The following is a 14,242-nucleotide window of genomic DNA, read 5'->3' as shown; positions in this document are numbered from 1 at the left end:
TAAGCAGTGGTATATCATGTTGAACGAAAACTCATTATTTACAACTTTATGGAATCAGAAATCCCAACGTCGTCCAACCAGTTCAATAGAACATGGGTACACTAGTACACATGTAAGGCCTCAGAAGTACATTCGTGGAAGTTGCAACTTTCAACCTCACCCTGTAACATCCCTCGATCACCCAAGACATCAAGGGCGTAGAACCGGGGGGCTGGGGGCGCCAGCCCCCCCAGTGAAAAATGTGGAGGGGCGGAAGTATCATTCCGCCCCCCCCCCCGCTTCGCAAGTCAGAAAACCCCTTTTTCATTTCCAAATGAGAAAAAAAAACTCATTTGGAGCACCAAATTGCATCTAAGGCCAGGTGAAAATACAAAATTAAGTTTACAAAATGGAGTGTGTGTTGAAGTGTGCTATATTGCACCAAATTGCATCTGAGGCCACCTGGAAATGCAAAAAATTCCAAATGGGAGGGGGAACCCCTCCCCTAAACCCCTCTCCCAGGCCGGCCATCAGTCTTTAGCCCCCCCCCCCCCACTTAAAAGTACCTTCCTACGCCACTGCAAGACATGACAGGGAGATCAGTAGGGAATTGTGTTCCGACAGTAGTGGTGGCTGGAGTGCATGACCCTACATGACAAGTTGAAATAATCCCATTACTACTCCAAAAGTGCACTAGTTTTCTATGTCGATGACTTATGACCATGAGTCACCTCAACACGTTGAGCCATGAATTAGGACTTGTATGACATCAATGTTACTTTTAACTGGCCGCTAGGGGTAGATAATGACTGGCTTAGGTCTGTCTGTGGCGGTTGGGGAGGGGAGTAAGGTATAAGTTGGATATTTCAACTAATGGTGGCACCAAAAGTGAGATGTGCAGATAACAATAAATAACATTAACACTCATCATTAACCTACAAAATTAATATGCTATGGAAGGATCTAAGAAATTCCACACTAAAAATCAGTTGTATATATGACACACATCAATGAGATTGCATCTAATATTCAACTGGTTAACTACAGCAAACTCCAGAATTGATATAATACCTGTCATATAAGACACAGGCACTGCATTATAAGAATGCTTTCTCCTCATCTTCCTAAGCCATGCCACCCTCCCTCCATCCACCCCCCCCCCAACACCCTCCAAACTTCACTCTGAAAGACACTAATATATCATTATGATGGATTTACCACTGGCTGATATATTTCTATGACAAAAATGAGTACACTCAAGAGTGTAAGTGAAGTGCAACAACTCAACAGTTTATTTCACTAGTTGTACAGCAAGTGCAGTGTTAATAGTGACTTATCATAGAATTCATCAAACTTTAAAGATCATCAGTGTTGCCTCCAATTTGACAGTATGCTCAAAATAGCTAGAGTAAAAAAAGAAAAAAACAGGATCTTCCTGGTGCTTTGAACCTTTGGAATTATTTCAAGACATTGTAGAGTGTCACCTTAGCCCACCGAATCAGATTGTGAAAGTGCTTTGTGGTTGATGGTAAAATGCCTGAGCTGAAGTTTGTACATCACTGACAATATGTAGGGGCAATACTGATGACCTATAAAAGCAATTAATATTCCAGAGGAAAATTACCTTTGACAGATCAAAAGAGGACCTTATTCTAAGCATCCTGTGAGATTTGCATTCTAATCACTAATCCACAGGTACCACTTACAAGATAACAGAAGTGAACTTGAAGCAAACAAGCGTGATGTCATAGACGTAAACTAACAAATATGTTTTACTTTTAAATTTAATACCAATTTTCTTAATTGGGATGCATCTACGGTATCAATATACCCCGTTCATTGGTATATTGTTAGCTTCACATCTTCTTAGGTGAAGTTGGAATCCTTTCCAATCAAAAGTCAAATCAATAAAGTGCAAAATAAAATAAAAACTAATCATTTGCAGCCAGTATGCAACTATGAAATTACACCAGTTCACTTCAAGTGTACTTATGGTACAAACTTACTGTGATAATTTCAATTACCAATATCTGGAGAATGATATGTTAGGAATTGGAGGCAAATTTTGCAAGGATGCTTAGAGTGTCTTCCTCTGTTACCAGTCAAAAATAAATTAGCCTTTTAATGGATATAATACAAGCACATCTAAACTGTGTGCCCATAGATGGCGCTCTTTCAGATATACCAGTGTGTCAATACGATTCCAGCATGAACAAAATAATCTTGTAAAGCCTAAACATACTTTCTTAGGAAAAAATACTATTTTATAATAAATAATAAAGCAACCAGAAATTTTTTCAAAGCCTCTTAGTCTAGGATTAAACTTAGCACATTGGTCGAGAGAGAAAACAAACAAAGGAAACAAACAAATAATAGAATAATTGTTAACTTTGGAAATGAAATTACAAATAATTAGAAATGTTTCTAAACATTTTCTCTTTATGGGATCCAGATAGATAGATGAATACTCATTTGTTAAGGATGAATGTTACTTCAAAGCAGTCCAAATAAACTGCAAAGAAAACTCTATGAACGTCAAATAAAAAGATGAGAAAAATATTATATTTACATTAACACATACATTAATATTACAGAAGAAAAATGAAAATTTTCAAGGTGATGAAATAGAAATGGACGGCTTGTCTTCCGGTTGGTCGATATTGGACGCAGTGAAGCTACTCTTTCAGCTAATCTTTGAAACATATTTTGTTGAGAGAGCATTTTCAAAAGGTGAATACCAATTATAATGGAACTTAATTAATAATCTTAAATATAGTATTAAGCTAAATTAAATATGAAACTGCTCTGTGTTTTACCATCAATAGAAAGCTAAACATAATATCTTATTGATTTTGATGTTAAATTTGATTCATTAAACTAAAGAAAGAAAATATGAATGGAAAATGAAAGCATAAATTTATTAATAAAATTTTCTTCCTTTTCTCTATCTTTAATACCAGTTTCACTCAAACCCAATAAATCTGCAAACAATTTCACCAAAATTGCAAAATAAAAATTTCATTTTACAAATCAAATTAATTTGGATTTTCTCTTCAACTTGGACTTTTTGTTCAAATCTGCCGAGGGTAGCAAGTCAACAAGTCAATTTTAGGGAGAACATATTGTTAATAACATTCCACTTCTTTCTTACAATTTATTGGGCATTTACTAATGTTGACAACTGATCTTTAATCCTCTCTCATTTCATGACCTCCCCAATTGTTGAGGATAACTTTTCCTGATAATTTTTTTTGACAAAATATTCTTAAACACTAAATCTGTATTCCCATATAACACAATAGAAAATAAATGTAAAAAATACAACAACAACAACAACAACAACAAAAATAGCCTGTTTTTTAAACATTTTGTTATATACAATTCCTACAAAATTTATATAATTTAGCACAGCAAACAAACAATGAAAGCACACCTTTTCTTCCTTATATGGAGTATAGGAAATTAAAAAGTTTTTTAACATTTGTCTTAAAAAAACATATTCCAGATATTTATAGAGCAACATTTGCATGTATCCATGGAAACTTTTGGAATGCTTTGAAACAGCTGAAGTTTTTTTTTATACTTTCTCAAAGGAATGATAATGAGACAAAAAGGAAATAAAAAAAAGTTGTAAGCCTTTGTGAATTAAACTTACAATTTAGACCAAAACTTTCTGCTATAAATTTCAAACAAGTTTTGAGAGACAATTGACAGATATGTACATTGAAAAAAGTTGGATTGAATAGGGGTAGGTGACTATGACTGGCATATTTTGCTGGGGCAGATGCTGTATGGAAAGATGGGAAGATTTCTCTGGAAGAGGACACCTTAAAGTCCAAACCAAATACTGACTTCCTCAAAGAGGTGTCAAGAGCCAGATTGGGCATTGAGGTAAATTTTATCACCTTTGTTGAACATCTTCATTTCTCCAGTAGGTCTATTACTAATGAGCATACAATTTTTCTTTATCCCATATTTCCCTGGAACCCCCCAAAATTGACCTAATCAAAACATATCCTGCCTTGTAAAAGTCATAACCTAATGTTAAACCTGAAGAAAATTTTGTAGTAAGTACTGTGCGCGTATTTTTGTGTTAAACGTAAACATTTTCAAGTTATAAATAATTACGAGAAATAAAAACACGTGACAACAAACCTGTTATTGTTTTTCAAGACTATTGTACTGTCAATTAATGCCATTGTTCTAATAATTTCAATTTGAAAGTTTCCAGCCACTTGCGATATTATATAACTTGTATCTTCAATTCTAATTTTGTCTTCGAATGCATCTTGTACAATCATCTTTTCATTACTATTTACAAATTAAAAGTAGATTTGAATAAACATTACACTTCATGAATTAATCATCAAGTTGACAGAGAGAGGCCACACCCCGATTGATCCAGTGGCTCTCGGGTTTATCAGAGGGCAGAAGCATGAACATAACAAAGTTTGTCGAATGGCCTGTCGTCGAGAGGGTGCCTCTGCGAGCACTCGTCTTGTACACTGGGCAATTGTAACTCGCTCTCTCCTTGAAGTTAGCTTTAAGACCTGGTTTCAGCCAGATGATCGGAATTGTATCGAAGAGGATCTTGGGTAAGGATTCGTTGATGACCATCTTCTCACGGTCCCATCTGGCTCCCTCTAGAAACAAACCCTGAGAGACGGAAAAAGATTCGTTGTTAATGTTTACCGGCGATGTGTTAAGGAGACTTGAGGCTGATTGTGTATCAGAACGGGTGAACTCGTTTTGAGTTTCTTTACCCAGATTTTATCTCGGGTTGAAGTTTGACAAGATGAGTTTAAAAGTAACAGTTATTTAATTCAAAAACAAATATATTAGGTAATGGGGACTAAGTAGTGATAGTATGGGGGGCCTTGCAAATATGTAAATTGATTTATTTTTGACCAATCAAAAGAAGCAACATAATCTATATCTTTTAAATTTCCACTCAATTTCTTGCAAGCCATTTTCAAGATAACAAAATGTGATTTTGATACCTTTCGTACCAAATATGAACTTGACAAAAAAATGTGATACCATACAGTGCTGTGTCCCTATCTAACCCCCTCTCTCCCCCCTCATTATGATGCATTCCAGATAACATCACTGATGAAGTAAAGAGAAGTTTTAGCTTACGAGGACAAAAGCTCCATCCTCCGGCCTTTGGTCGATGCTGCTTTCATGCTCTGTGACTTCAAACTCGAAGCCGAGACGATCGATGGGAATGGTGTACTTCCTTGCATAGTTCTGGCTCACACCTGAAGAGAAATCAGAAAAGGAGGGAGTACTAGCTTGAACAAAATGTTTATGAAATTTGCATGAATTTTCATTTCCTTAAATACAACAATATTTTGCAACAGTAAACATGGTCACCAAAATAAAGGCAATAATGGGAGTAGTTTCAAGAGATCCTGCAAATCCTTGTGAAATCACAAAGTCAAAATCAGCAAAATTATAATGAAATGAACTTTATGGAAAACAAAACGGCAAAGGGATCAGCGAGGTATGGGGGGGGGGGGCAGAGGTTAACTTTGTCAAATGGCATGCTTTGGTGTCAAACTGGTAATTGAGTGAACTGAAAATACTCTAGCTAGAATATAGATTAACATGACAAATTGAAACAAGAAATATTTGTCACATGTCAGGAGGGATTTGCTACAATCTAATTTACGATATTTGTGCTGTTCAATGTCACACAAATCTCTTGCAATCGGCATATGTGTAACTTCTCAAATGAATCATCCCACTGTGTACTCACCAGTCAGGAAGGAATGGGTGAAGTAAAATCCGGACAACCAAAATACGCTAGGGGCACCATGTTCGATCCAGTCCTGAAAGAATTTTAACCTGTTTGATAAAAAAAATAGGAACAGAATCCTTAAACAACTCACCTAAATCTGTTATCACATGATACTTTCTAATCAAGTTATTGATATGTACTCACTGCAGTGGGAATGTCAAACAAATTAAAAATTGGTAAGTATTACCTATCCCCCTCCCCCAAATGTTGAGTGGGAAAGTCGAGTGAAAGGTCACAGATGCTGAAAGATCTGAATCTATTTTATTACGAGCGTCAAATTACATGTCACACTGTTTCTAATAGTTCACCATTAAAGCTTGGGAATAGTGTGAAGGAATAGGAGAACAAATTACTTTTGGAGGGCTAATTTCTTATTTTTTCTATTGGCAACATGTTAGGATCTTGGGAAGACAGATTTTAACATTAAACACAGTTGTAATTTGAAGAGAAAGTTTCAAACATTATTACAAGACTTCTCACTATCCTTTAATTCCTCTGAGATGTGTACAAACACATTGTTGTTGTTTAAAAAAAAATTAAAAATGATAAAAAAAGGTCATTATTTGATGACTGTAGATCCTTTCTGTTGACTAGTTTAATCATGAATAATTATATTATACTATATTTAATTGTAGGATTATAGTTACAATTATAATTGAAAAAAATTAAATTATAATTAAAAATCAAATTCACTTTAGAGAAAGGAAAATGAAAAGTGAGAGATGATAAGCTAACCTGGCGAGTAGGTCAGCCACATAACCTCCTAGTGGTTTGAGTGATGGATATGATTTGGCAGCCCACATCGCTGGCACTTTACCGACCAGCATACTGTCAAAGACATCTTCCAGCTCAGAGGACATCACAACCAGACCTGCCAGAGTAAATATATCCATTGGAAATTTAACAACAGAGAAGCTATCACTGACTGCTAAAAACCAACATTTTTCTGTCTCATTTTCATAATTTGACAGTATCACATTGATATTTAAATTTGCAATGATTATGAAGTTTGTTAGCTTTAACCAGGTTCCAAGTAAAGATGGAATAGTCCTAAATTCGATTTTCCAGTTGTATGTGAAGAAAACTTTTTCGGCATCGAAGTAAACTAAATAATTGGTTGTAAATTAATTATAATTATAATATAAGTAATTCTCATTTGTTGAAAAAAGGTACGATAATATCTTAGTTTGATCAATTCTGTCAGGAATGGTTGGGAATATTGCTACACAATGAAGAACATCATACGTAAAACTTGAAACAACTTCATTGGATTCATGTACTTGCACTAATGTCCGAGTTGGTCTATACCACAGCCTAACACACATCATGTTATGCATCAGTCTATGATCACATAACATTTTATGATAGGCCAATCCCACTGCTGACACCAATGTCACTTAAGTGACACAATTAAAATTGACACATTTAATACTACATTGTATTACATACCTTTAATGGCCTTTAGAATATTGATCAGGCCACTTCTAATAATCAAAGGCCAATCCCACTGCTGATACCAATGTCATTTAAGTGACACAATGAAAGTTTACACATTTAATACTACGTTGTATTACATACCTTTCATGATCTTTTGAATATTGATCAGGCTGCTTCTAATAATCAAGGACAATCCCACTGCTGACACCAATGTCATTTAAGTGACACAATTTAATTTACACATTTAATACTACATTGCATTACATACCTTTAATGGCCTTTTGAATATTTGATCAGCCTGCTTCTAATAATCAGAGGCCAATGCCACTGCTGATACCAATGTCATTTAAGTAACACAAATTAAATTTACACATTTAATACTATGTTGAATTACATACCTTTAATGGCCTTTTGAATATTGATCAGGCTGCTTCTAATTACTGAGGTCAATCTGTTGAATCTAATTAGTTCTTGTCTCAGTACGGTATTCATTGATTCCTCATAGCTGACAGGATATTTATTCATCACCTGCCAAAACAAAATTAAATGGTTTCAATAAATGGTACACAAATGCACATTCACACACAAAGATTCTTTCCAGAAAACCTGGGTTTGCTGAAAAAATGAATAAGAAAACACAAGCACCAGGTAATTATATTCTACAGAATATCTGTACCTGTACCAGTTTATTAAATATTTACAGGATTACTTTAACAATTTTGATGACTAAATCATCCCAGGATTCACAGATAATTGTCAAATATGGTCAAAACCTTAAAATGGATTACTTATAGTGGATAAGTGTGTTACATTACCAAAATTACGAAACGGAAGTTCAACCTAACACATGATTGATTGACAACCAAGTTTTAGACTGTAAGAAAAGATGCATTTTCTCCTTAATACCCAGAATAATGTAATCAGCTGTTAATTAGCCTACCAACTCTCAGCCCAATGGTTTATATGCTTATTAAACTAGACTGATATACATAATTCCTATTAAAAGTGTTGTAGGATTTGATGAAGTGTTAATAGTTGTTCTGAATGGTAAAGAGTATTTCTTGAGCTTTCAACATCTGTCGTGAAACTGGTCAAAGAAACTAAACGAGAGATTTTGGGCATATTCAATTAGAACAGACCATGATTGCTGTTACTAAAGAGCTCTTATCAAGCACTATGATAGCTATAAAACATGACTCTCTCTTACAAATTCCATGTTGAAGTCTTGGGGTAGCTTGGAGAGGATATCTTCCGCTAGATCTTGAATCGTTTCCTGAGGAGACTTGCCCTGCCCTCCAGATTGACGTGGCAGTGTGAGCAAAATGCCATCAAACAACTAAAAAAGAAGTCAAGAATCAATATTAAATATACAAATATTACAAATTGTACAGATATGTAAAATCAGGATTTGTAATAATAGACAATATGTTGCTCATGAATTAAACTTTCAAGTAAGTAGGTTAAACTACCTGTGAATAAACCAACAGTGCCTGTAGGACATGATAATAATTGACAATAGTGGGGGTGTGAATGTGGTGAGGTGGGGGGGGGGGGAGTGAGCAACAGGAAATGCATACCATGGAGGAGGGGGTGGGGATGGAAGTCATTTGTAAACAACCTTCATATTCTGCTCCGATAGTTAAAGCTTTTCTTTCTGTAGTTTCCTGTTCTTACCTGTGATGTTTCTTGGTTATCTTTAGTGATGTCAGCATTCTCGTGAAGGCCATACACCTCCGGGTTTGGGATGATGGGGAGTCCCCTGATGTAATCGATGTAACTTTGGTACGGACCAGGCTCTGGACAGTAGTAAGTACCACTATCAGAAAACCTGAGCGTACAAGCGCAAGCAAAAGAGAAAAGAAAAACAAAGAAAATAAACAAATCAGTATTACTTATCTGCAAGTCTCATTTGTTCCAACGTTGGATTCTACATTAAAGAAGCAACAAGGATATCTGGCAATAATTTAGAATACAAACGAGAGTGTTAAAATTAAATTGCAATTATTGCATTTTATTTAAAATGTAAAAGGTCACATCTTCCGTGCTTTTTTTTTACACCTTTAAAAGTTTTACTTTTTTTCTTTTCATAGTTTGACCATCTTTACTGTTAATTCATACCTCAGTGTAAAGGCATGGCTTGTTTGTTCAATAATAGACAAATAATGCTTTGTTTGATGATAGAAACACAATGGAGGGCTTTTGTTTAATGGGAAGAAAGACCATCTCTATTGTTAATTTCAAACTTCAGTTAAACAAAATAGCATGTTTGTTGGATAATCATAATAGAAATATCATGGAGTGGTTTGGACATACCAGCCTATCTACAATCCTTCAAATCAAAACTTACTAGAATATTGAGATTTTTTAAAAGTTTTTTTTTTTTTTAATTAATTATTATTTTTTTTTGGATTAAGAAAATTTAACGATTCAAAGTTAAACCCACTCAGGGCCAACCATACATACGCATAATGATCTGTATCAAGAATGTCCGAATTGTAAAATTTCAAGAGAAGAGACAGGAGTAGTCTTCGATCCTTATCGTCCGTGACACGTCCTCCATAGTTACACTCTCCGGTGAGGTACGTGAGAGCATCATATGGGACGTCGTCGTAATCATTCAGCAACATCTGTGGCAAAGTAAAATGACATTTTGTTGAAAGCAGACATTTTCAAAGAAAGGACAAATCATTCTCTGATCTGTTATGATACTTATCATTAAAAAACTTTATGTGTTTTTTTTTTGCTCCTGGGATGACCTAGGACTTCCCAAAAGTTCTGTCTTCCTGAAAAATGAGGACTGGCACATAATTGCTACAAAGTCCCATTCCTTCTATCAGCCTTCACCCCCCCTCCACCCCCCATCCCCAGTGATCAACTCTCTAGGCTTATTAATTAATTTCATGGTTTCAGCATCTTCTAAAAATGACAAACTGCCGCGATAGAGTAGTACCTTCTAATATTAATTTGGTTTTTATTTGATTTTTTTTTCTTTCTTACCAGTAACTGTGTCATACTGATCCTGAGATCTGATTCGTTGAATTCATAAGGAATGTTCCAGCCCAGCGGGCCAAACTTTCTCCTCTCTTGGACCAGTCCGTGGAAGAAGCAGAGACCAAAGAGAAGTTTCTGCCAGCTTTCCGGCTGAGGATAAAAAACACACAGAGAGGAAAATTGTTTACAATCTACTTTATATCTACTACCAGGCAGAAAGGAGGAAAAAAAATCCAAAATCAACCAATCAGAAACCAAGAAAAAGATATTATTTCAAGAAATTTGAAAATTTCTGCCTCAAAACCAAGAAAGAAAGACTACCATTAGAGAATTAATCATCTTACAGAAACGAAAACATAACTTTACTTGAAATACGAGAAAGAATCATCATGAGAAGAGCATACATTACAGCAGCTGATTACATTACCATGGTAACAAATTTAACTCTACACATATGGAGCAAGTTTTGGATGAAGTCTCAAGACAATCCCATATCCACAGTAGCTTACTTTTGCATGTAAAAATCATGACACAAATTTCTATAATCATTCAGTGATTTGGTTAATAACTAGAACAATTTTTTGGGCATACGATACCCATTCTTCTGAAAGTGCTTTCCTTTATCGGCTAAATTTAAACAAAGTGAAAACTTCTGTTCTTTTAAGTGTGCCTTAATATAAGTTGCTTCTTCAAGTTACCTTGGAACATCCTTCAAAGAAGGTTGGATCGGAAATAGGGTCGTTCAAATAAGATCTCAGCAGATTCGCTCTCAATCCTTTGGGAGGTTCGTTGGTCATTTTAACACCTGGTGGGTAAAAGAATATGTGATACTTCAATGAGAGGATTAGGTCTACTACAGGTTTAAAGAAAAGAAAATATATACCCAAAATCATGTTAAGAATGGGACATCCACTGGCCACTTCCTTCACACTCCCCCCCCCCGAATAACCCATGTGAAACTATCTATGATGTAGCTCCTCCATTTGCCTTCATGTATCCATGTTTTTTCCATTTTTTTGACAAAAAGCACTAGCCTTCCTGAGAGACATAGCTGCCAACTTCCTCTACCCCCGAGCCCAATGTTTTTCTGGTAAATCCACAACATTCCCACTCAAGGCAGGCAAGCTGCCATAAAATATTTACCGTTCTGTAAAATGGAGACCGGGAATGCCTCTGAGGGGTAGCTGGTCAACCAGAGCCTGAAAGACTTGTGGGTGTTCTCGGGGACCAGGTCCTCTTCGCAGATCTTCTCCAGCTTTGGCATCCAGCTGGTGGCCAGATGACAATTCTGTAGGACTACCCACGTACCGGCCTTGGTCGCGTCTTCGATCATCTTCGCAGCGATCGGTCCCTGGCCCTGCCCTAGGGAGATCGTCTGTATTTTGTTTCCGCCCATGCCTCTGTCCTCGGCAAATTTCAAGAGACCGGCCATGGGATCCGCTCCCGGCGAGAGGATGAAGATGAGAGGGGCGCAGCAATGGGAGTCGGCGAAACTACCGGCCAGGTCAAAGGTCGGCGGTTCTATATAATTGCGGCCCATGTTCTCGATGATGAAATCTTGGATGGCAGGGACCATCTTGTCCGGCCTGAGGCAGCGAAGGACGATCCTCCTCGACAGCCCTTTTAAGCTGTCCCAGGGTCCAGGGTAGGCGCTCTGGTTAGGTGTGGCTGAGTCATACACAGCCTTCCAATCACCAATGTTTGAATTAAAATCTAGAAAATAACAAAAGGAAATAAAACATGGGAGTATTTTCTTCTTAAAAATGGTTTAATTTTTACTACTTACTTAATGGTAAAATTTAAAAGGGCTGCATGCAGTATTAATTATAGGATGTGATTATAATACTTTGTAAAAATTTGCCATAAAAACTTCAAAAGTAACAGTAACACATTCGAAATGGAAATGATTTGTGACGCAACTCACGGTCCATAAAACCCTCCAAGGATGGTAGGTTGGAGGCACGGACAATTTCTGACCAGGCTTTGTCGCTCAGCCAGTCCGGAGATGGATTTGGGAATGGATTGTCCAAGGCGACACCACCGGTCAGTAAAAACCGCCACTCTGGGTCGTAGACTTGACCTCTGCAAAAAAAAAAAAAACACACGAATATGAGAATGGTTGATATGTTTTTCTTTCTGGACAATCCATTAAATGGACTTGCACCCCCTTCTTTTATAACTTGATATGATATGATTAATATGACTAGATATCAGATGACCTGTTCCTTGAATATAGGACGTTGTGCGACAAAGTTGCATGGAAAATATGAAATGCTAGTTATTTCCACTGCTTTTCACATACATTGCTTGATTATTCATTTCATTCTTAGTAGTAATTTTAACATTTTAATATTTTTACTTTTGATTCTTTCCTTTCCTGCCTAGTTATAAATTTTGGTTGAAATTTTAGGGTTGGAATAAAACTGAAATGAAATTAGAAATAAGCTACTCTTGATGATATCTAATGATCTAGTCTGCAGGACTAAAAATAATTTCACATAAAAAAGTAATAATAGCTGAAAAATATGTTAATATGATTTAGATTTACCTGCTCGTAAGTATACCGATAGTGAGGATGACTGAGAATAGAAGTTTGTCCTTCTCAAAAAGAGAACGGCAGACGTTTTTATAGATGCTGTCAGTGAAGTGTTCATTCAAGTTATCGATGCGTTCATCGAGGACCGTAGACATTCGACTGTTTTGTATCGACTGTACGAAAGAAAGAATGGACGGAAGATAATAAAGTGATTTGGTAATGCCACCAGATATGTACGCCTATCTATTACATCCCTTTTCACTACAAATCCTAAAATTTTCTTTTTGCAGTATCTAGATATTATTTAACTATCTAACTTCACCTTCGTAATTGTTTCATTGGAAGGATTAAAACTCGCAGGAAAGCACTTTTTGGAGACTTTTTGCCCATAATTTCATCATCCTTCAATATTATAGCAATGCAGATGACCTTTTAGAAAGAACATTCCCAAAAACAAACACAAACATATGAGCAATGCATGAATAAGTGACAAATATATTGAAGATGATTAAAAAATATATAGAAAAATGTTATAATTGATTCAATTTCTACATAAAGGAAAACAGGACAAAAAGGTGTAAGATAAGGCAGGGCTGTATGTCTAATGTTGGTACATTAGATTACAAAGTATATACGTAGCATAAAGCATAAATTATATAGCATAAAATATGTAGTATAAAGTATTTAGGAATAAGTATGTAGTATAAAGTCTATAGCATAAAGCATATAGCATAAAGTGTACAGCATAAATTATACAGCACAAAGCATATAATATAGCATAAAGCATATAGCATAAGTTTATAGGTTGTATGCACCTTCAGTTCATGACTTCTTCTAGACATTTCCAAGACACAAAAACATTTTGACAACTTTGTTTGTTAGAATCCTGTTAGTTTTCTTTATTTAAGAGTGAGTCACTGACCTGTAGATAGAGGTTGATAAACCAGACCAATGAATACTGGTACATAGGTTCAATGTTAGCCAGGTCGGAGATGCAAAAGAACAGTGTAGCAGAATGAGTAGCCACTGGTCGGTAGCCATTCCTCGTCTCGTCAATCTCCTTCTCCGTAGCAGACGCTATTTCCTGCAGAAGAATAAATCAGATATTTGTATTTATTACAAAAGCTGTTACAGAACTATGCCGTAGGTATTAGTTGGAGACTGAGTACTACAAGCTACACAGAATCTGCTGGTTGATCCTTAATTCAGTTTATTATTAGTTTATAAAAAAAGTTTGCCCTTTTCATGATTATTTTGGAACAAATTCAAGTAACATAATCCAGTGATTAAACAAGCATCAAACAATAGAAAAGCAGTGGGGCAAAAATGCAAAAGAATTCATCTTATATGATTAAAGGAAAAAAAAACCTACACTTCTATCACATCATATTATACAAATAATAAATGGTTATGAGTGCAATAGTGCAAATATTTCATGAGTTGAAAGATGGAATGTTCCATTCAAAGAGGCGCAGCCGAGTTGAATGGAACAAATT

General features: G+C 35.8%; 1 protein-coding gene across 2 annotated transcripts in view; it reads right to left on the bottom strand.

Moving 5' to 3' along the window:
* Positions 1-1,248: 1,248 nt before the first annotated feature.
* LOC139959424 (dynein axonemal heavy chain 3-like) overlaps positions 1,249-14,242 on the bottom strand; it is a 68,349-nt gene continuing 55,355 nt past the window's right edge. For both annotated transcript variants that reach the window (XM_071957030.1, XM_071957031.1), the window contains 14 exons: positions 13,669-13,830; positions 12,759-12,919; positions 12,135-12,292; positions 11,354-11,923; positions 10,909-11,015; positions 10,217-10,360; positions 9,683-9,846; positions 8,894-9,047; positions 8,427-8,555; positions 7,618-7,747; positions 6,518-6,653; positions 5,741-5,829; positions 5,119-5,240; positions 1,249-4,635 (listed from right to left, as the gene is read on the bottom strand). In XM_071957030.1, coding sequence (XP_071813131.1) covers positions 4,339-4,635; positions 5,119-5,240; positions 5,741-5,829; positions 6,518-6,653; positions 7,618-7,747; positions 8,427-8,555; positions 8,894-9,047; positions 9,683-9,846; positions 10,217-10,360; positions 10,909-11,015; positions 11,354-11,923; positions 12,135-12,292; positions 12,759-12,919; positions 13,669-13,830 — 2,523 coding nt within the window. In that variant the 3' untranslated portion in view covers positions 1,249-4,338. The remainder of the gene's footprint in view (positions 4,636-5,118; positions 5,241-5,740; positions 5,830-6,517; positions 6,654-7,617; positions 7,748-8,426; positions 8,556-8,893; positions 9,048-9,682; positions 9,847-10,216; positions 10,361-10,908; positions 11,016-11,353; positions 11,924-12,134; positions 12,293-12,758; positions 12,920-13,668; positions 13,831-14,242) is intronic.

The sequence above is a fragment of the Apostichopus japonicus genome, chromosome 19 (genome assembly GCF_037975245.1).
Source record: "Apostichopus japonicus isolate 1M-3 chromosome 19, ASM3797524v1, whole genome shotgun sequence".
In the NCBI taxonomy this organism is placed as follows: domain Eukaryota; kingdom Metazoa; phylum Echinodermata; class Holothuroidea; order Aspidochirotida; family Stichopodidae; genus Apostichopus; species Apostichopus japonicus.
This window is presented reverse-complemented; position numbering and strand designations above follow the sequence as displayed.